This window comes from Microcaecilia unicolor, chromosome 8 (assembly GCF_901765095.1).
Source record: "Microcaecilia unicolor chromosome 8, aMicUni1.1, whole genome shotgun sequence".
Classification (NCBI taxonomy): domain Eukaryota; kingdom Metazoa; phylum Chordata; class Amphibia; order Gymnophiona; family Siphonopidae; genus Microcaecilia; species Microcaecilia unicolor.
In genome coordinates this window covers 185610732-185633623 of record NC_044038.1, presented here as the reverse complement: position 1 = coordinate 185633623, position 22892 = coordinate 185610732, and the positions used below count along the sequence as shown (strand labels likewise).

Here is a 22892-nt window from a genome sequence, read left to right as displayed (position 1 = left end):
AATTCTCTGGTTGTTGCCTTTTGCTGCCAAACCTCCACTCCGATAAAGATTCCGGGTTTCAATTGCCCTCTCCAAGTGTCTCCTCTCAGCCCGAGCTGGTTGCCTGCTCTTCCTCCAACTGTGAGACAAACCTCTGCGTCTCCGCCACTGCTTCAAAAGAGTAGTTTGTTCCCTTATGAGTGATCTTTAAAGTAGCAGGATATATTAAAGCAAATCTGATTTTCCACTCAAATAGTTTTGTACATATTGGTGAGAAAGCCCGTCTGCGCCCCGCCACTCCAGTTGAATAGTCCTGGAAGCACAGGATCCGCTTATTGTCATATGACAGTTGCTTGTTCACACGGGAGTGTTTCAATATGAATTGCTTGTGGGCAAAGTTAAGAATCCGCATGATAACCACTCGGGGTTTGTCAATATGAGTCTTGCAGGGTCCTATTCTATGGGCTCTTTCCACCCTTACTGGGCCCATCTCCGCCGGAAATGCAACAGCTTTTGCAAGCTAGCGTTCAACCTCCACTGTTAAGTCCTGGTCTCTCACGCTTTCAGGGAACCCCACCAGCCTCAGGTTGTTCCGTCTGGACCTGTTCTCTAGGTCCTCCAGTTTTTGTTCTACAGACTCCATTTTCTCTTGCATCATCTTTTGTGTCTCTTCCACCTCCGTCATTCTGTCTTCCACCTCGCTCGTCCTCGTTTGGAAGGCCACACACTCGCTTGTCAGATCTTCCATCCGCGTTTGCAGCTGTTCCAGCTTGGTGCTTATAGGTGTTAATCGCCTCTCCAGCATCTCCTCCAGAACCGTCGACATTTCTGCGATGATCTCTGCCACCCAGGCCGACGAAACTGATCCCGCGGGGTCCGGGAACGCCACCATCTTGGATTCCGCTGATTTGCCTCGGAGTTTTTCTTTCTGCGTCGATTTTGTCGCCATCGGAGCCGTTTTTTTTGTTGAGACTATTACCCCTGCGTGCTGCCTTTGCTCCAGTCTCGTTACACGCTTCTTTCGGGGCCGAAATTCAGTATGATTCTCGGAGGTTTAGGATAAGGGCTGGAGCGTCGCTCACTTGTGACCACCCTTCCTCATAGCGTCACGTGACCTGTCACACAATATAATTACAAGACGTAATGTACAGTTTGAAATCCCAAAGGATGGCGATAAACGTGGAGTTCAGTAATGAATCCCATAAAAGACAGATTCCTGAGTTTTGAAGAGTTTGGAGTCGACACAGTTGAGAAGAAATAATATCACAGTAGACTATATTGCTTTAATCAATGCAGGACAAAATGAATGTGTGAATCAGTGTAAAGAAGAATAGTCCAGGAATTTGCTAGTACAACAAAGACAACGACAGGTGAGAATCAGTAAGTACTCCAAGATAGTGGAATGAATGTTGAAAAGCATTAGCTGAAAGGGGGAATGGGATGTGAACCAGTAATCCAACAAGCTGCGGTTTTAGATGGATTAAGAACCAATTTATGATTCCTTAGCCAATCCGAAAGCGACAGAAGGCAAGCCTGTAGGGGAGTCAGATCATTGGAAATAGGAGAAACAGGGAAAATCATAAAGATGTCAGCAAAAAAGAAAATTTCTGAGAAGAATTAAGAGACTATTTTCCTAGACAATCTTTCTGGATACTGTCCAATCAACGATACTATCACAACTAGACTACTGCAATGTAGCATACGTATGGTGCAGGGAAAACACACTAAAATCATTGCAAACAATCCAAAACACTGCAGCAAGACTGATTTTAAAGAAACTGAATATGAAAGAGCAACCCCACTGCTTGAAACACTACATTGGCTACCAGTCAAGGCAAGAATATTTTCAAAGCGGGCACTCTAATCTTCAAGATTCTATTCGGAATGGCACCCAAATAAATATATGATTAACAGGATTGAACTATCCTCAAGAAATGCCAGCCTAGGAAACAGAAACTACCTACTTCTACATCTACCCAACTGCAGAAACACCATCTACAAAGCTATCTACACAGCAGGATTTAGCTACCTGGTTTCCAAATGGTAGAACTCGATACCAAAAAACGTAAGCCTCAGAAATCTCCTCTAATTCAGAAAAGAAATTAAAACCTACCTCTTAAAAAAATTCTACAGCTAATCACAAAGATATCGTCGCTTTCCTTTCAAATCTACCGCTTCAAAAACTATATGAATAAATATCACCAAAACTCTATAATTGAACACAAAAGCTACCACTACATTTTCCACTTCAAATCTATCTCTTCAAAAAATCTATGAATAACCACACAAACTATAGATGCCCTCTTCACATTGCATAACACTAATGTAACCACCAAAATGTAAATTGTAAGCCACTTTGAACCGAAACTTGTTTTTGGAAAATAGTGGGATAAGAGAATGCATAAATAAATATCTTATGTTGAAGTCCTGAATCAATAGGGCTAGGGGGGGCTCAAAAAGATATTGTATAGAAGAGGAGAAAGGATGGACCCCTGAGGAAAACCGCAGGATAAAGATATTTCAGCAAATTAAGAAGTAGGAGTAGAAACCAAAAGGAACAGTTAGAAAGGTATGAAGAAAACCAATTGAAAACTGAACTAGCCAAACCAATAGATTGAAGGTGTGCAAGAAGTGAATGGTCTACAAGGTCGAAGGCAGCTGAAAGAGCCAAAGAAACCAAAAGAACAATATTGCTGCCATCCAAACAGTGGTGTACCTAGGGTAGTTGACACCCGGGGCTGGTCATTTTTTAACACCCCCCTCCAAAATCCAATATTAGGCATACCGCAAATACAGAACACTCAGGACCTATAGAGCAATTATACTATACCATAAGCAGTAATTTCTACAAGGCACACAAGGAAAAGGAAAGCATCTTAAACACTACAGTGAGCACTAGAACATCAATTCACCTATTGTAAAACAAAACCAGACAAATAATACAGATCATTGATCCTGCACAATCAATGCCAACTGAAAGCCATGTCTTTTTCACAAACACAGATACACCCTAATCTACTATAGAATAAGTAATCATAAACTTTCTATTTATACAAAAATTAAATTGAACCCCCAAGATGCCAGACTCTGCATACAATGCAACACCACAGAAACAGAAAATGTCTCCTAGTACTGTGCAAAATATAAAGACAGCAGATGTAAATTTGAAAAAACTGACAAATACCAATCACCACTTTACAAATTAACAAATAGAAATAAAACAAATAATATCATTTTATTGGACTACTACATTTAGCTTTCAGAGGCCAAAACCTCCTTTCTCCAGTCAATACAGTATAGTGCTGTTACAGTATCCTATCCTGACCTGAGGAAGGGGGTTTTGTTCTCCGAACGTTAGTCAAAATGTATTAAAATTAGTCCAATAAAAAGACTACCTTATTTACATGTTCTATTTATAAACATTTATTAACACAGCTACAATACTACTTTATCCTAAAGCAAAAAAATAAAAATAAATATTTTATTTACAGTTTGTTGTCCCTGGTTTCTGCTTTCCTCATCCTCTTTTCACTGTCTTCCTTCCATCCAGCATCTGTCTTCGCTCTCTCTCTCTCTCTCTCTGCCATCCAGTGTCTGCGCTCTCTGCTGTCCCCTCCATCCAATGTCTGCCCTCTCCCTACCCTTGGTACGCCACTGCATCCAAAGAAGAATGAAGTTCACTGATGAGGGCTGTAATGGTAGTCTTAGTACCATGATGAGAAGAAAAGCCTGTCTTGACAGGGATGCAAAATTGGCAAATGATCAACATGACTAAGTTGCTCAAAAACTATACATTCAGTGATATTGGAAACAATACTCAGATTTGAAACTGGACGGTAATGTTCCAGTAGTGAAGGATCAAGAGAGGCTTTTTTAAGAATAGGTTTAACTATAATCTTCTTCCAAGAATAAGGGACATAGTCCAAAGAAAGACTCTGTGAAACCATGTGAAGAAGCAAAAGAAGAAGCCCATGTCTTGGGATCTGTAATAAACTAAAAGGAAGTGAGTCAAGTTGGGAAAGTAGTAAGATGCATGCGACTATCTTAGCCAAAACTGTAAGAGAAAGGATGTTAAATGAAGACCACAGGGAAATTGAACAGCATGCTGTAGATTGTGGACATGACAAACATATTAATGTAGATGCGGAATCAGATGATGAGAGAGAATAACATAACTATATGCTGCATAAAGTGTGTACAGTGTATGTCTAGTGTTGCTATAGAAATGATTAGTAGTAGTATTATGTACCTAGCTTGCTTTTGTTCCCTCTCAACTATAGATGGTGTAGAGCGAATGGAGTAGCCTAGTGGTTAGTGCAGCAGACTTTGATCCTGGGGAACTGGGTTCGATTCCCACTGCAGCTCCTTGTGACTGTGGGCAAGTCACTTAACTCTCCATTCCTCAGTGACCCTCCAGACCGGTCAAGACGCTTGGGTTATGCACTCCTACCAGCAGAGGGAGACTGAGAACACTAAAACTGTAACAATGTATAAGCCACCTGCCAACCCCCAAGGTTGCCAGGTCTGTGGTTTTCCCGCCCAATTGGGTGGCTTTCCGTGGCCCGTTGCGGGCAATTTGTTTTGGCTGCGGGAAATTAGGCGGCTTTTAAAAAGCCGCGTTGCCGTGATTGGGCGGTTTTCTGGGGCTTCTATTGGTCCAATTTGGTCCAATAGAAGCCCCGCAGAGGCTGGGTTAACGATGTCAGGGGCGGGGTTAGTGACGGCGTCTAAGTCAGGGGCGGTGTTAGTGACGGCGGCTACGTCAGGGGCAGGGTTAGTGACATCGGGGGCGGGGTAGTGACGGCGCTAAGTTGGGGGCGGGGTTGATGACGTCGGGGCGGGGTTTAACTTTGTGTGGATTTTGGGCGGGTTTTGGGCTTGTTTGTGTGGGGAAACTTTTTTCAACCCGGCAACCCTGCCAACCCCCAAGCAGCCAGTAAATCTCAGTCTCCGGCAGAGGGTAGACGTGCAGCCTGAGCAGTCAGTCTAGTCTGGTAGGCCTGGGATTTGTTTTAGGCCTTGTGTTGGTTAGCACCCTGTACTTAGAATCTGTGTTCTTCGGGGAAGTGGGTCCGGTGGGGCTCCGTTTTCCCCTGGGTTGTCACACCTGGTGATCGGGTCCCTCCCCCGGCTGTGCTCTCCTGAGCAGTCAGCCCTGTGCCTCGGCTCCTGTGTGATTGCAGGAACCTTGAGAGCCATAGCCCTTGTCAGCTTTTAGCAACCGGGCTGGGAGGTAAGAAGCCAGTTGGGGAAAAAAAAAGAAAAGCTCTGCAGTGCGTTTGTGAGAGAGAGTGAGCCTAGGCGCTGCTGCCTGTTGGGTTGCTTACCTCCTTTCTTCCCTGAGGGATGTCGGCGGGGAAACCGTCCCGTTGCCAGTTCTGTGCGGTCCAAGGTGTGGATGCGCCGGGGGCACAATGCAGGTCCCTTAGTTGCCAAGCGCCCTCTTCTGGAGTGGTCAGAAGACCCTGAGTTTTTGTCCTTACAGCACTCAGAAGAGGAGTGCAGTGATCTTGGAGATGACGTTCTTTTGGACACCTGTCCTGAGGAGGAGGGGTCCTTGCCAGGTGAAGATCCCTCGGTAGTGAGGATCTTTCGTAGAGATGAGCTGGCTGAATTGATTGATCAGGTGGTTGCTACACTTAAATTTGATTCTCCTGAGACCTCGGTGGCGGAGGTAAAGCAGGTAGACCTGTTGGTTAAGGGTATTTGCCGGTCTTCCCGTTCTTTTCCCATGAATAAAGACCTCAGAGATATGGTCATGCAGGAGTGGTCTTCCCCAGATTCTACTTGTAGGGTGGCTAGAGCTATGGCGAGGCTTTATCCTCTTCTGCAAGAGGATAGGGACTCCTTAAAGTCTCCTACAGTAGACGCGGTGGTGACGGCGGTCACTAAAGCCACTGCTATTCCTGTTGATGGGGGGGCAGTTCTCAGGGATCCTCAAGATAGGAAGTTGGAATCCTTTATTAGGCGTAATTTTGATCTGCCCGCCTTGTTGCTGAAGGCCTCGGTGTGTGGAGGTTTAGTAGCTCGTGCTTTCTTCTGCTGGGCTGAAAAACTCTTAGATGATCCAGCAGTGGATAGATCTTCCTGGGTTCAGGAACTAGCCAAGCTGGAGATGGGCTCTTTTTTCTTACCGGATGCTCTTTATGATTTGCTGCGAGCGTCAGCAAAAAATATGGCATTGGTTGTGGGAGCTCGTCGGGCTCTTTGGCTTCGAGGTTGGGTCGCAGATGCGGCCTCTAAGTCCAAGTTGTGTTCTCTCCCCTTCAAGGGTTCTATGCTGTTTGGGGAAGAGCTGGATAAATTGGTACGCGGTCTTGGGGATGCTAAGGTTCCGCGCCTGCCATAGATGCGTCCCAGAACAGGTGGTCGAGGGCTATCAGGCCGTGGTCATCTGCGAGATGGTCGGCGGTACAGGCCGGGTAGAGCCAATGACAGTGGGTGCTGGAAGTGGTGCGCGACGGGTATGCCCTAGATTTCGATGGCCCTCTTCCCGATTTTTTTCTGGGATCTCCGTATCGCTCTCGTCTCAAGGCCAGGGCAATTCGCCAAACCCTCCGGTTGATCGATCTGGGGGCTGTGGTTCCCGTAGCCACCTCAGAGAGGGGGGCTGGTTGTTACTCAATTTATTTTGTGGTTTCCAAGAAGGAGGGTGCCTTCCGGCCTATTTTAGATCTGAAAAGGGTCAACGGGGCTGTGAAGGTTCCCTCCTTCCGGATGGAGACTTTGCGTTCGGTCATCGTAGCGGTTCAGTCGGGGAGTTTCTCACTTTGTTGGGTCTGACAGAAGCCTATCTACATATTTCCATCTGGGCGGCGCATCAGCGTTTTCTTCGTTTTGCAGTCTTAGGACAGCATTTTCAATTCTGTGTCCTGCTGTTTGGTCTTGTTACGGCGCCTCGTACCTTTTCCAAGGTTATGGTGGTCGTAACGGCGGCATTGAGGAAGCAAGGAATCTTAGTCCATCCGTATCTCGACGATTGGCTGATTCGAGCCAAGTCAAGGCAGGAGAATGTAGAGGCAGCCGCGAGAGTGGTGAGTTTCTTGGAGTCGTTCGGTTAGATAGTGAACGTGGACAAGAGTCACCTAGTTCCGTCGCAGTCCCTGGAGTATCTGGGAGTTCGTTTCGACACGTTGAAGGGGCGAGTGTTCCTACCGTCAGCTCGGATGGTCAAGATGCAGGCTCTGATTCATCAGCTTTGCTCCAAGATACTTCCTTCAGCTCGCTCTTATCTGCAGGTATTGGGTCTCATGGCAGCGTCGATAGAAGTAGTTCCGTGGGCCTGGGCTCACATGCGGCAGTTACAGTCGTCCCTGCTGGATCACTGGTCTCCTCAGACTCAGGACTTGGAGAAGAGACTCTCTTTGGCGCATTTCGTTCCCGGAAGTGCTAGAATTTTTGCAAGATGGTGTGGATAGAGGTCTTGCTCTTTCCTCTTTGAAGGTACAGGTGGTGGCTTTGGCTTGTTTCCGGGGGAAGGTACAGGGTGTATCCTTGGCCTCTTCTCCGGACGTGGTTCGTTTTTTGCGGGGTGTGAAGTTGATTTGTCCGCCGCGGCGTCAGGTGGTTCCTCCATGGGATTTGAATCTGGTGTTGGAGGTGTTGGTGGGTTCCCTCTTTGAGCTGTTGGTTTCGAATACTTTTAAGGATCTCACTCTGAAGACGGTGTTTTTGGTGGCTATTGCTTCAGCTCGGTGGATTTCGGAGTTGCAGGCTTTGTCTTGTCGTGCTCCTTTTTTTTACTTTTTCTAAGGAGCAGGTGTCCCTGAAGCCTGTTCCATCCTTTTTGCCTAAGGTGGTTTCCTCTTTTCATGTGAATCAGGACATTTTTTTGCCGATTTTGGGCAATAGGTTGGGAGATTCGACTCAATGCTGTTTAGCTAAATTGGATGTTCGGCGAGCTTTGCATTCTTACTTGACAAGGACTCAAGTGTTTTAGGCCTCTGATAAGTTGTTTGTGTTGTATGGGGGACCTAAGAAGGGTGATGCAGCTTCTAAAGCAACAATATCCAGATGGTTGAAAGAGGCAGTTTCTTCGGCATACTTGCTCAAGGGCATGAGGTGCCTTCGGTACTTAAGGCACATTCTATTCGGGGGGGGGGGGGTGGCTTCCTCCTGGGCTGAAAGTAGTTTGATTCCTCCTTAAGATATTTGCAAAGCGGCTGTCTGGTCCTCTCTGCATTCTTTTGTGAAGCATTATAGGATTGATGTGCAGGCTAGAGAGGTTGCGGGTTTTGGTGCGGCAGTTCTGACTTCTGGTTTTCGGGGTTCCCGCCCTTAGACTATTTACTGCTTTGGTACTTCCCAAGCATCTTGACCGGTCTGGAGGGTCACTGAGGAAGGTGAAATTAGGCCTTACCTGCTAATTTTCTTTCCTCTAGACCCTCCAGACCGGTCAAGAACCCACCCGGTATGTTTTAGTCGTGTGGTCTGCAGACTGGTTTTGGTTTTGTGCCTCAGGGTTGCTATGGCTGATAGGTCTTTAGTTCTGGACTTCTCGTTTTCTGAAGTTCAGTGGTAGCAGCCTCTGCGTTGTCAGGGGCGGACCGCAGCGCTTTGACGTTCGGTCAACGGAAGCACATTCGTGTCTGTTTTGAGTTCTGAGTACAGGGTTCTATGTATTCGTTTTATGTGTTTGATTGTTCTTTTCTGCTTTGTTACTGATTTACTGGCTGCTTGGGGGTTGGCAGGTGGCTTATCCATTGTTACAGTTTTAGTGTTCTCAGTTTCCCTCTGCTGGTAGGAGTGCATAACCCAAGGGTCTAGAGGAAAGAAAATTAGCAGGTAAGGCCTAATTTCACCTTGCCCCAGGTACAAAATAAGTACCTGTATATATGTAAACCGCTTTGAATGTAGTTGCAAAATACCACAGAAAGGCGGTATATCAAGTCCCATTTCCCTTTCCCTCTCTCTTAGGTGTTCAGTATACGAAGGTTTTAAAGAGCTCTTTCTCATTTAAAGTAGTTTAGATCTGGCAGTCTCTCTGAAATGATCTAAAATTATCGCCTTCTTATTATCTGTTCAGAAGTTTCTTCTCTGATTATTGTCACTTAGTTACAACATTTTGTGATCCACTTTGAACCTTTCTAGGAGTTGGCGGAATACAAGCACTGTATCAATATCATACTTTTGCACGTCATTATCGAATGGATGTGCAGGCTTGTCAGGATGCAGCCTTTGGGGCCCGAGTCTTGGAGGCGGAGCATTTGTGGGTTCCACCCATGATGGTCACTACTTTTTTTTTTTTTTTTTTACATTTGTACCCTGCGCTTTCCCACTCATGGCAGGCTCAATGCAGCTTACATGTGCTGGTCCCTATGGAAGGAGAAATTAGGCCTTACTTGCTAATTTTCTTTCCTTTAGTCCCCCCAGAATGGTACAGAGCCCGTCCATATCAGGTGTATTCAGGCTTCTAGATTAAGATCTGATTATTTGTTTTTGTTCCTTGAGTGGTCTGGTGATCAGGGTTGCGAGGTGTTGGTTCATAGTTTGCTCGTTTGGCTATTTTGCATTGATTAACCAGAAAAACAAAACAAAATGAGTAGAGTGCCGTTTTAGTGGCAGCAGACACTTGATGAATGGGCGGCAGTGCATGGGTCCCTGAGATGGGATATAAGTTTGGTGCACTGAGAGGGAAACAGCTGTGTTTCTTTCTTTCTTTTTTTCCTTCTTGTGAGTTCTGGTTGGCTATTTGGGAACATAACCCATTCATCTGTGCTAATCTGGAGGGACTAAAAAAAAAGAAAATTAACAGGTAAGGCTTAATTTCTTCTTGAGAAGTTTGTAACCTCAGTGCACATTTATTTCTGTCAAATCTTCTTTATACACGGTTCTGCTGTCTAAGAAATACAATTCAAAATGCATTCAAATATGAGTTTATTTCACTGACCTACACAACAGTGTATACTTTCAGCATGAAAAAAACAATTAAAGAAATATTCAAAAAGTGATTTAAAAAAATAAGCCAAGAAGATTTGACTGTATAAGCCTTCTCAGCCCCTTTTGCAGCCTGGAGTCCTTTAGGATAAGCATCTCCCAGCTTTGCATAGAGGGATGATGCAGTTTTTGCCCATTCTTCTTGATTGAATAGCTCAAGCTCTTTCTCGTTGGCTGGGAATCATCTGTGGACTACTGTCAACCACAGATTTTCTGTTGGATTCAGCTCTGGGCTTTGACTAGGTTTAACTTAAGGACATCTGCTTTCTTCTTGCTGGGCCACTAGAGTGCCATTTTTCTAGATTCCTTATCCAGAAATATTTGATCAGCACAGCTACTGTCATTGGGCACATGTGAGCTCTATTTAACTTATGGGCCTTGTTAGGCAGTTTTTAGGACCAGAATTAATTTTGATGTGAAAACTTATACAATTACGGCTTTTTGTTTTTTTTATTCTTACTCACTTTTGAACATTTCTGTGATTTGTTCTTTTTCTTGTTCTTTTAGAGCGTGTTACATAGATCAGTGAAACAAAGTCCTACTTTAATCGTTTATTTTATTTGATATACTACTTCTTTTGTCAAACAAGTCGAAGTGGTTAACAATAAAATCGTGTTTAAAATAAATTAAAAGCAGAACTTCTTTTGAGTTGTATTTTTTAGATAGCACTATATATTTACTAAGGCTCGCTAACAGATTTAGCTCATACTAACGAGAGGAATATAATGGTATCTTATCATTTAGCACGTGCTAAATCTGTTAGTGCATCTTAGTAAAAGGACCCCTAAATCAGCAAATAACTAATCTTTATACCTTTCTCTTTTCAGACACTTTTTTTGTGATAGATGAGAGGCTAGTTGGACAGGACTCTGATATTGCTTGGATCAGGAATTGTTTTATTTGTAGGGGACATCCTTAGCCTCAGGAAGGTTGTTGTTTTTTTTTTTTTTTAGATGCTTTATTTCCTAAGACTTCTTGTTTTATTTATGTCTCATTTTACAATTTTCAGTTTTCATAGGGAATAGTTTGCTAGTTGAATGTTGTGGCTGTATTTCTAAATTGACTTTGTCATTATGCTTGTTGTTACTATTGTATAATTCATTATATTTTCTTATGGACTTCAGTATGTTAAAAAAAAATGTAAACCATTATTCTTTTGGAGCCAAAGAAATAGGTGATAAATCAAATTGAAATAAATAAGATTGCGTGAAGACAAACAAAATGTTTTTGGGAGTCAGAGAAAAATTCCTAGGTGCATGAGAGATTCCAGATGAAAGAAATGGGAGGCAGGTGTTTAAACCAGATGTGGGAAGGGCAGAGAGAAACCATAGTAGACTGAAAGATTTCACATTCTGAGGATTGCTTTTGATCAGCATATGACTGAAAGCTGACAATTTTGCTTGACCAGCTAGAGATTAGAGGTTGAAACAAGCTGGCAGGAAGTGAAACTGAAATGTCCTGTTGTGATGGTGGCCAAGTTTCTTCCTTTCCTGAGGTAGCAGATTTGGTGAATTTCTTCTTTGGACTAAAGTTTGTCATTTTATCCTTGTTAAACTATCCTTCTTTGTAGCCAGTCTAGCAGTTTGCTTCCATCATTTTTAGTTCAATTTTTACTTATTTATCACTTAAGATCTCTGTGCATTTCCGATTCCAACATTACATAATGTTGCGGCCCGCTTAGGGGTAGTTCTGACATTTATGTAGCCCTCTGTGTATAAAGATAGCTGTGCCCTACTCTAGTCTGTGTGCCTGCCCCCCCTTGTTTCTTCACTTGTTTGCTTATCCCTTTACCTGTCTATTGTTCAGTTTGTGCAACATATATGCCCCAGTGTATGGGATGAATGTGTGTTACATGCGTGTCTTGACAGATACCTGTACCTGTCGGAGATTGTGTGCATGTGTGCATATGTTCCTGTGTTACAGGCCTGTCTCAATATACTATGGGGGAAGGAGAGAAAAGATAGCTTCACAAGGGAGAAAAGGTTGAAGGTTGGAGGAAGAGGTGAACATTATAGTGGAAAGATGGAAAAAAAAAAAAGCAGGTTGCATCTTAGAAGGAAGTAGAAGGATGTTTATGGGGAAGAGGTGCAGGGCAGGCACAGAGGTGTAAAGGCAGGTTGGGAGGTGGAGATCTGTCCGGGGCAGAAAATACAAAATTTGGGGTTCAACAAGGAAGATGCAGAAAGCTGTGTGGGGAAATTGATGGGGGAGGCACATAGCGGCATGAGAGGATAATAGTGAAGAGCAATGTGGAGGAAATCTAAGAACAGCATTAGAAGAGGGGAAGGGTGCAGAGGAGGCAAGAGACAGAAAGCATGGGGTGGGGAAGATGAGACACCAGTGCAGTGGAGGGAGAGTTTGAGAACAATGTGGGACAGGAAATCTGATGGGAACATGTGGATTTATGGGCCTCAGTATTATTTGTTGAATAAATGTTTGATATCTTCATGATTGTATAAATTGGAGAGTTGCAAATACGCTGTATAAAATCACTAAATTGTGCCTGTGACAGACGTATGAGGTAGTGAGGTCCTGATATACTGTCTGCAATGCATACGTTGTTATATTGTATGTTCCTGGTTGTGTATCACTGTGGATGCATGTGGGCATAGCTGTGTCACATACGTGTTTAGGTGGATTTGGGTGTGAACGGCTTTTGTTGCTTATGTCAGAGTTTCCATGGAATCTGATCCGTGTTTCTGTTTGTCCTCTAACAGGACAGTGTTCCCATGGGCTCTCCTGCCTTCCTTCTCTCTCTCTTTGTAAGTATTGCGTGACTGCGATATGTAAAGGGGAACGGGAGGGATGCCTCTAATTGCCCTTAATCAGGTCTTGAGAAGGAAGTTGATGGGCAAAGTAGAATAAAACTCTCATTCTGTTGCATTTGATTTGGTTTTAGAGTTAATTGATAGCACATTATGCTATTTTGCACCCCTGCAGTTATCTGAGCTCTTTGGTTTTGCAAGTCCTCTCCCTTCCTGTATCTCCCAGTATAGCCAGTTTAGTACTGTAAGAGCCACGAGGAAAACAGCTCAATAGAAAAAAGACCAGTGGCTAAGTCCAACAAAACAAGGCACTAAAATACATGGAGAAAAATGGAAGGAGCCCTCAGATTGAAATGCACTAGATCATTCACCTTATGGAAGGGGCTCTTACTCAGGGTGACTTCATTGGCTCCCTATCCGTTTATACATACAGTTCAAACTCCTCTTAGTGACTTACAAGTGCCTTCACTCTGCAGCTCCTCAGTACCTCTCCACTCTTATCTCTCCCTAGAGTCCTCCCCGGGAACTCTGTTCATCAGGTTAATTTCATCTGTACCTTTCTCCTCCACTGCAAACTCCGGACTCCTTTCTTTTTATCTTGCTGCACTGTATGACTGGAATAAACTTACTGAATCAGTACATTAAGCTCCTGCTCTAGCCGTCTTCAAATCTAGGCTAAAAGCCCACCTTTTTGAGGCTGCTTTTAACTCCTATTCACTTGTTCAGAACCCATGTCTGTTTTATAATTCCCATCTTAATTAATTCCCTTATCCCATATTTATCCTGTTTGTCAGTCTTGATTAGATTGTAAGCTCTGTCAAGCAGGGACAGAGCTTTCATAGGACTACCTTCACATTTAAGCACCATGTACCAATGTGCTAAATGTGAAAGTAGCTCTGTGAAAGATAATTAAAAAGTCACCCTGAGAAAGAGCCTTTTCATAAGGTGGACGATCTAGTGCATGAAATTCAGTCTGAGGGCTCCTTCCATTTTTCTCTGTATATTTTAGTGTTTTGTTTTGGTTGGCTTGTCCACTGTCTTTTTTTTCTAGTAAGTTAATTTGGGTTGTCCAGTGAGTGGGAACTTTTATTTTGTGGTCAAGGGAAACAAAAGGATGTCTATGAACAGTGGACACTGAGCCCTGCAGCAGCAGCAGCAATTGGACAGATTCCTCTGCTTACAGACTTCTCTGGAAACAGACAAGATAATGCACACAATGGTAAGATCTCCCATCGGCTGTTGCCTGGATGGAACTGCCCTCTCTAGCCAATTAAAAACTAGCAAGATCAGACAAGCACAGACAGACCTTCCTGCCTGGCTTACTTCACAGACAGCTTCCCTTTCAGTCTTTATCTTCCATGCTTATATCCTCATGTGTAGCCCTCTCCACGTCCCGTTTCCTTAGTTAAGATACTGACTTAAAAGAAAAGCAAACAAAATACACAGCTTTCTACCGTGTCATTTTGGGGGAAAGTTTTTCAGACCTCGATGCTCATCTCCCGCATCCAGACCTGCCAGCTCTACATGAGCCTTTACTTGAAGTTCTCTGTGTCCCGTGCACGTGATTTTATGGACACTTTCCCACTGGAACAGGCCGCACACCTTTGTCAGATAGCCAATGAGCAGGAGTGCAGGAAACATTTGGCTAGGGGCACTTTTGATTCCTTTGATGTGGCATCTAGCTTTTCCACCTTAGGTGTCAGAATGCGCAGATTTTCATGGCTGCATGTCTTGGACCTGGAACCAGTGATTCAGGAAAAGTTGGCAGATGTCCCTTGCTGAGGGGATAATCTTTTTGGGGACAAAATGAGAGAGACAGCTGACCTCATTAAGAAGAGAACTGATACCATCAAGTCCTTGTCTCAGCCTGCCCCTTCTGTGGCCTCCACATCCCGCAGTTTTTCTGGTGGGAATAGAAATGTTTCCTACTATTCTCAAAGGCGTGTGTTCACTCCCTTCTTCCTGTTCTCAGCAGTAGCCTCAGCCTGTGCACTCTCATCCTTGGCAGCAATGAACTCGGAAAGCCCAGCCAGCTGCTCAGGAAAGCTAGGGACAAGCTTTTGATTCGCTCCAGGAGATCATAGCTGCAATAATGTATCCATCTCAAGCGATCTTCTGGTCAGGGGGAGGCTGAATTTTTTCTAAGAAAGGTGGCCCCTTGTAATCTCAGATTGGTGGGTTCTGCAGATAGTCCGGGTGGGTTACACCTTCAGTTGGCATCAACCTCCTCCAAATTGCCCACCAAGAGTGTCGTTCTTCAGTTCTCAGCACCAGGAAGTGCTCGCAGAGGAACTCTTCTCGCTTCTAAAGGCCCATGTGATCAAACCCATGCCACCAGGGGAAGAAGGGAAGGGATTCTGCCCTCATCTTAGACCTAAGGGCCTGATCAGATATCTGGTCAATAGAAAAGTTCAGCACAGAAAAAGAGTGGGAAATGGACCAATGACTCCAGGAGAACGGGAGATAAGATTTCAAAGAACCACTTTATTCAATGACTCGACACAGAAAACTGTGTTTCGGCCAAAAGGCCTGCCTCAGGAGTAATGAGTTTATCTTGTTGGGCAGACTGGATGGGCCACACAGAAAAGTTCAGAATGATTTCCCTATGCACCCTTCTCCCCATGATTCAGAAAAATGATTTGCTGTGCTTCCTGGACTTGAAGAATGCTTATACTCACATCCAGATACATCCAAGTCACAGGAAGTATCTCATATTCAGACTGGGGAAACACCACTACTAGAATTGCGTCCTGCCATTTGGCCTTATGTCCGCTGTCAGAATATTCACAATATGCCTTGCCGTAGTTGCAGCAGCACAACGCAGACTGGGAGCCCATGTGTCACCCTACTTGGACAATTGGCTGGTCAAGAGTACATCAATGGAAGGTTCTCAGGAGTCAATGCACAGAACTATTCAGGTGCTGGAGCTATTAGGGTTCGTTGTCAACTACCCCAAGTACCATCTGCTGCCAGCACAGCAATTGGAGTTCATTGGAGCCTTGCTAAACACGGTGCAAGTTTGGGCCTACCTTTCCTCCGGCATGGGTGGATGCCCTTGTTGCCATCACCACTGAGGGTCCCAAATGATGCGGGTTGGTAGGAAGGCACACATAGGCATACTAAAGGCTTCTTAAAGGTACAGGGAATGCTGGGTAGAGTCCTGCACTAGGGCTCCATCGAGAGACATCCCCCACATGTAAGAATACTAGTCCTGCTGTCCTTGGCGAACACCCACTACAGGTGAGAATCAAGATTATCACAGAAAGTACCAACCGTATGCTTATGGTCCCTCTTTTTCCCCAATGACAGAGTGCAGAATAGAAAGTCAGAACCTGAGCCTTCAAATTTGCAACCATTAAACCAGTCTGGCTTTTTGACTGACTTCCAGTTGGGTGCCACCTCCACTTCTTCCAACAATGTGACATTTGGCATTAACTTTGAAACTAAAGTGATATTTAAACCTCAAGTAGATTCAGTTCTCTGCGTGTCCTTTTTTGCATTACATTGTATTTGGGCAGTTAAACCAATTCTACTTCCCCTCTCATCCGATCACTTCTCATTTTAAGTATAATACATCTCGATTATTGTAATTCGCTATATGTGGGACTTTCCCTCCGTGCTCTAAAATGTCTCCAACTGATATAGTCTACAGCAGATTTTAGCCTTCCTGCAGGAGGGCTTACAAAATGTTTGGCCTACTACTCTCTTCGGGTGCAAGTAGCAGCCTTAGCTTGCTACCAAGGGAGACCTATGAATTACTCTGTGGATGCACATCCTGATGTTTTTTTTTTTTCTGAAAGGAGTTAATCGATTGGAGCCTCCTCTTAAACTTCCTAGTCCTGAGTGAAATCTTAAATCACTATAAAAGCCGCCCTTTGATCCCCTTCATGAGGCTGCTCTAAAGGATCTTACTCTAAAATCAGAGTTTCCAGTAGTGATTTCTTCTGTGCGATGGATTTCTGAGCTTCAAACATTCTCCTGTAGAGATCGGTTCCTCTGCTTCACTGAGGCGAGGGTTATCATTTAAACTGTTCCTTCCTTTGTCCCTAAAGTACTGTCATCTTTTCATGTGAATCAACTTTTGTATCTTCCCTTCTTTTAAGAAGGATGATTATGGGAAGAAATTTGCTTCATTTTATCTTCTGGATGTCCGTCGTGGAGAACCAGTACCTTCAGGTTACCAATGACTTTTGGCAATCTGATCATCTTTTCATCCTCCTTGCAGGTCCAAATCGATGAAATGCAGCTTTGAAGGCAACCTTTACCTGTTGGGTTAGGGAATCTATTGCTTCCTCATATATGCTATTGGGGGAACCACTTCTAGCTTCCCTCAAGGCTCATTCTACCAGAGCTCTTTCCACATCTTGGGTGGAATCTCGTGTCTTTTTGCTCAGAGATCTGTAGATCAGCTACGTGGTCCTCTTTGCATACTTTTCCCAAGCATTATCATGTGGATGTTTTGGCTTAGATGGAAGCATCTTTTTGGGCATCAGTGCTTCTGTGGGTGTTTTCGATTCCCGCCCTGTTTGATGACTGCTTTGATACATCCCACAAGTCTCTGGATTCATCTGCTGCTGATGACAAAGAAGGAAAAATGATATCTTACCTGATAAGTTGCTTTCCTTTAGTTAGAGTAGATGAATCCAGATCCCCACCCTAGATTTGCTGTATCCCTTTTTCAGTCTTTCTCTGTTTAAATTTGTTGTTTCCCAGTTCTGTAATTTAACAGTTCGTGTTCTTTGTTTTTCATGCCTTAGTTCTGTGAGGGAGGAGAAATATTTTATATTTTAATTCTTCCTTCTAACTAAGGAGCATACTATCCTATATGACAGAGTTCAGTTCAGTGCTATCTATCTCCAGCTGCTGGTAGATAGTTATAACCCACAAGTTTCTGGTTTCATCTACTGTGACTAAAGGAAAGAAAGGTAAGATGACATTTTTCCTTCCCTCCAGTATCTTACATGGAAAACTCTTTTTTTAATTGCTATCCAGCCTGCTGAACTGGGAAACTACAAAGCCTTGGTCCACTATCCTCCCTATAGAAGATGTCTTCCAAAGTGCGTAGTTTTTCATACCCACTATAAATTCTTGCCTAAGCTGGTTTCGCCTTTCTGCATCAACCAAGTTATTCTTCCTGTTTTCCTTCCAAAGCCTCATACCTTCTCAGATGAAGCCTCTCTGCACACACTGGGATTGTAAGAGAGCTTTGTTATGCTATCAGGCACATACTCAATACTATTGCAAGTTCTCGCAGCTATTTTTGTCCTTTCAACAGCATTGTCTTGGATATTCAGTCTCTAAACAAACTTCTTTCTGCTATGAACAAGCTAGCCTCAGTATTCTCAGACGTATTGGGGCTCATCATCTACAAGCCATGTTGACTTCCCTGCACATCTCAGGAATGTGACCTTTGATAATTGTAAAGCCACTACATAGTTACCTTTCCACATTTTTACCAGACATTTACTCTTTAGACTCTGTAGCCAGCTCTGATGGAGTCCTTGGTAAAGCAGTACTAGGCAGTGTTCTTACTCGATTACTTTCTGCCCATGTTTTTCTCTGAATTGCCTTTCATTTCTATTGGTTTTGGGCAACCCTCAGCTTGTTAGTCACCATTGCGTGGCTGCAATATCCTATCTGTCCCTGGAGAAAACAAATTTGCTTATCTGTAACGAGTTCTTCAGAAACAGCAGGATAATACAGACACATTTTCCCACCCACTTTCCTCTCCAAAAAATACAAATAATAAAATGTTTATTTAAAGTAGTAAAAATTAATAAACTTGCAGTTTCCTGTTATTATATTCTCTTTACTTTTCATTGAATGAAGGGGAAGGCATGTGTGATGTAAGCAAGACGAGAAGCTCTGCTTGTCCTTCTCTGATCTTGCTAGTTTTTAATTGGCTAGAGAGGGCAGTTCCATGCAGGCAGCAGCTGTTGAGAGATCTTAACCATTGTGTGTCTGCATTATCCTGCTGTCTCTGGAGAACCCCATATAGAGGAAAGCAATTTCACTGTCTCTGCACTACACTTTACAAAGACTTTAGAAGGTGACAGGCTCAGTCAGTGACTTACTGGAGGATTTGAACCTGGAAAGTAAAAGTTAACACAAGTGTATTCCTTTCTCCTTTGTTCTTAGAGAAAGAGAATCCTCCAGGGAAAAAAAACGCTATACACAGAACTTCCAATCAGAAGAGGAAACAATTTGTCATCCTTATTAGTTCATAGTGTAGTTCTCAAGAACAAAGAAGGATCCTAATTAGAGAGAACAGCCAGAAGTTTTTCAACTACATATAGAGATAAGGGCAGTGAGAGGAGGAGACCATATCCTGGCATTAGCAAAAGGAATGGACTGCACCCTAGGATCAGTCACTGCAAAGGGCATACCTCAGGTGCAGGCACCAGGAGGAGAGGGCCACATTCAGAGAGGAGGGGACTTCAACCTAGCAGCAGGTATTTAGAGGAGACTGCACCTTAGGAGCAGGCACAGAGCATGTCTCAGGTGCAGGCAGAGGGAAGAGAGGGCCACATTTAAAGACGAGGTCTGCACCCCAGGGGCAATCGGGAGCTGTCATCTCAGGGCCCTATACATTTTCTGTTAGTTAAACCTTCCTAAGTGGTGGTTTTTATAAAGCACCCTAAACCTGGGCACTTTGATTCAGTTACACACAGAAACATAAAACAATGTCCTGTAGTGAGGCAATGGGAGAGAGTGTTTTGTCCAAGGTCATAGTGAATGTCAATGGCAGAAGTGGGATTTGAACCTATGTCTCTTAATCCTTTCTTCGATTTTGCACTTTCAGAAACAACGAAGGAATAGCAAGCATTAAGGAAATCTCTTCACAGATTAGGTGAAGGACTGTGGAGGTAGAGAGGGAGTATAAATTACCTTTGAGGGTCCCCCTTTTACAGAATGTTTCATAATTTATTGGCTTTTACTACTTTTTTTGTCATAAAAACCTTGTTTCCTGATTCTGAGCTGTATAGTAGCCTCGGGTTATCACATTTATCTATTGTCCTTTCGTCTCCTTGGATTCTGAGCTTCTCCCTATGTTGTGATAATGTTCCTGTATTTCTTTCTCCGTGTTAATCTGTGCTGGCACTCACTAATTCATTGCTGCTTTCTCATTTTATTGAATATTTGGCAGGATGGGGGCACAAGGGGTCGACGCTGTGCCATAGAGGCTGATATGAAGATGAAAAAGTGATGAAGCCTTCGGACATCTGCTTGCATCCCAGGGAATCCAAGCACCAGTTCAGCTCTCTTCCACAACTGATTTTTATCATTCATTACTACATGTCCTGGACTACTTCCCTTCATGCTAGATCAGAAAATGAAAGTTGTCTTCTCTAGGTCACAATCTGAAATTTGAAGTGAGAGCAGCCACTTCAGATAGGGTGCAGAAATCATTGTATAAAGCCTAGCTGTGTTTTATCAGTGCTTTAGAGCAGAAGTGGGTAGATACTGCAATGTAAAGTGTAAAGAACAAATTATTTATTAATAAACTGTAAATGTGTAAAGTGCAGATTCTGTAGAGAATTCTTTCTTCCTCAGTGACCCTCCAGACTGGTCAAGACGCTTGGGTTATGCACTCCTACAGTAGAGGGAGACTGAGAACACTAAAACTGTAACAATGTATAAGCCACCTGCCAACTCCCAGTCCCAAGCAGCCAGTAAATCTCAGTCTCCTGAAGCGGGTAGACTTGCAGCCTGAGCAGTCAGTCTGGTCGGCCTGGGGTTTGTTTTAGGCCTTTTGTTGGTTAGCACCCTGTACTTAGAATCTGTGTGCTTCAGGGAAGTGGGTCCGGTGGGGCTCCATTTTTTCCCCTGGGGTGTCACACCCGGTGATTGGGTCCCTCCCCCTGCTGTGCTCTCCTGAGCAGTCAGCCCTGTGCCTCGACTCCTGTGTGATTGCAGGAACCTTGAGAGCCATAGCCCTTGTGTGCACAATTTTACTCTTAGCGTGCACAGTTGCATGTGCAAGTTATAGAATGGTGCTTGCATGCACAATTTAGATAAATTAGCTGCTAACTGGCATTAATGACCAAGTGGCTATAATTTCTTAATTAGCACTAATTAGCAGTTACATGCATAACTGCCATTAGTGGGTGTTTTAAAAATTGCACATGCAAAATCCAGAGTACACAACTGCAAGGGGAGGGTGTGGACCTAGGAAAGGCATGAGTGGGTCAGGAGTTTGCCTAAGTTACGTGCACGGGTTATAGAATACTAACTGCCTTTCATATACATGCAATTGCCTTTATACAATCCATGCTTAATGCGTATCATCCTAGCACTTTAGGGCGATCTATAGAGAATTCCCCCACCCCATATCCTTATATATAACATACCTAAGCACTCTTGCAAGTGTGCGTGTATTTATGTGTTTGCACATACACCCATATATATGTGCATGTATATATATAGAGAGAGTTGTAGGTGGTTTGATTGGCACTAGGATCCTTCCTGGTCACTGGTTCTGCTCAATCTAACATTAGAAAGCTTAATTCTTCTTTGTTGTCTTTGTCAAGCTCACAAGAACGAACATGCAACTCTCCAGTTGTTTGTGTCCACTGGCTCCGTTTTGATTTGTATTCAGTGCAAACTGTTAATCCTTGTTTTTAAAGCTTTCCACTTGGTAGTACCTCAGTTCTTGGCCTCTTTGACTTTCCACATGTTCTTACACACTTCGTTTGAGATCAATACATGCCCACCAATCGGCTCTCCCTGGGCCAGGGGTTGCCTGGCTGGGCTCCGGCTGGCATAGGGCTTTTTTCTTTGTGGTTCTCACCATGTGAAATAACCTTCCTCTTTATATTTGAACTGAATTTCCTTCATTGAGTTTAGAGTAGCAGTGGAGACCTATTTCTTTCAGCAGGTTTTTGGACACCTGAATGGTTGATATGTCCTGGGGGCCACTTCTGTAGTTGAGTTCACTTGTGTGTTTAGCTTGCCTGTCTGCTGGATTATTTTAAGGTTTAAATGTTTGTATGCTTGTTTTTTGTTTTTTTTAGTACTTTGTGAGTGGTTGGTTCTGTTCTAGTTTGAACTGGAATTCCTTTCCTTTTGCATTTTAATCTGCACGCTGCTTAGGCCTGCTTAACGGATGAGGTGGTATAGCAAGTTGTAATGTATTAGAAACTAGAAAGCTTTGGGAAATCAGTGGGACCATTATATCATCAAGAGGTAAAAGGAGCACTCAGGGAGGACAAAAGCCATAGCAGAGAGACTAAATTAATTCTTTGCTTCAGTCAGTACTAAGAAGGATGTAAGGGAGTTACCTGTGCCAGAAATGGTATTTATTTATTTTTAATATTTTTAATATTAGCTGCACAATCCCAAAGTACTTGGCAGTGAACAAATCAACATACATAGTAAAAGCACAAAAAATAAAACACAACAAAAAAACTTATACATAAAATGTGCAAAATAAGCCAAAAATATAATGCTTCATCTCAACAAAGACACTGCTCGTGGGCATACTAATGTAATGGTTTTCATTCATTCGATATGCTCTTTAAATTAACATCCAGCAGCTTGCTAGAACAGGTTTTCAAGCATTAAGGATGACAATACAGAGGCGCTGAAACAAATCTTGGTGAACCTGGAAAATATAATAAGCCAAATCAACAAGTCAAAGAGCAGCTCTGGACTGTATACATCCAGGGTACTGAAGAAGCTCAAAAATGAAATTGCAAGTCTCCCATTGGTAATCTGTAACCTGTCATTAAAATTGTTCATGGTACCTGGAGTTTGGAAGGTGACCAATTCAATGCTAATTTTTAAAAGTGGTTCAGGTGTGAATGTTATCAAGCCTGAATGCCTAAAGTACAGCACCTGGTGCTTGGTTGGGGAAAAATGCTGCCACACTGGATGAAACATGAGGTTCTGCAGAGAGACATGGCTGCTGCTGCCAGCTTATTTATTTATTTGGATTTTACTCACATCTTTTTCACTAGTTGCTCAAAGTGAGTTACATTCAGGTACACTGGATATTTCTCTGTCCCAGGAGGGCTCACAATCTAAGTTTGTACCTGAGGCAATGGAGGGTTAAGTGACTTGCCCAAGATCACAAGGAGCAGCAGTGGGATTTGTACCAGCCACCTCTGGATGTCAAGACTGGTGCTCTAACCACTAGGCCACTCCTTCACTATGAGTCACCACACATTATTCTGGATCAATCAGCCACTGTTGACTAAAGATTCATATGTA

General features: G+C 43.5%; 1 protein-coding gene across 5 annotated transcripts in view; it reads left to right on the top strand.

Moving 5' to 3' along the window:
* Positions 1-20202, top strand: part of BRD8 (bromodomain containing 8) — a 235522-nt gene extending 215320 nt beyond the window's left edge. For all 5 annotated transcript variants that reach the window (XM_030211274.1, XM_030211275.1, XM_030211273.1 and 2 more), the window contains 2 exons: positions 12633-12677; positions 19828-20202. In XM_030211274.1, the coding sequence (XP_030067134.1) occupies positions 12633-12677; positions 19828-19887 (105 nt within the window). In that variant the 3' untranslated portion in view covers positions 19888-20202. The remainder of the gene's footprint in view (positions 1-12632; positions 12678-19827) is intronic.
* Positions 20203-22892: the final 2690 nt, after the last annotated feature.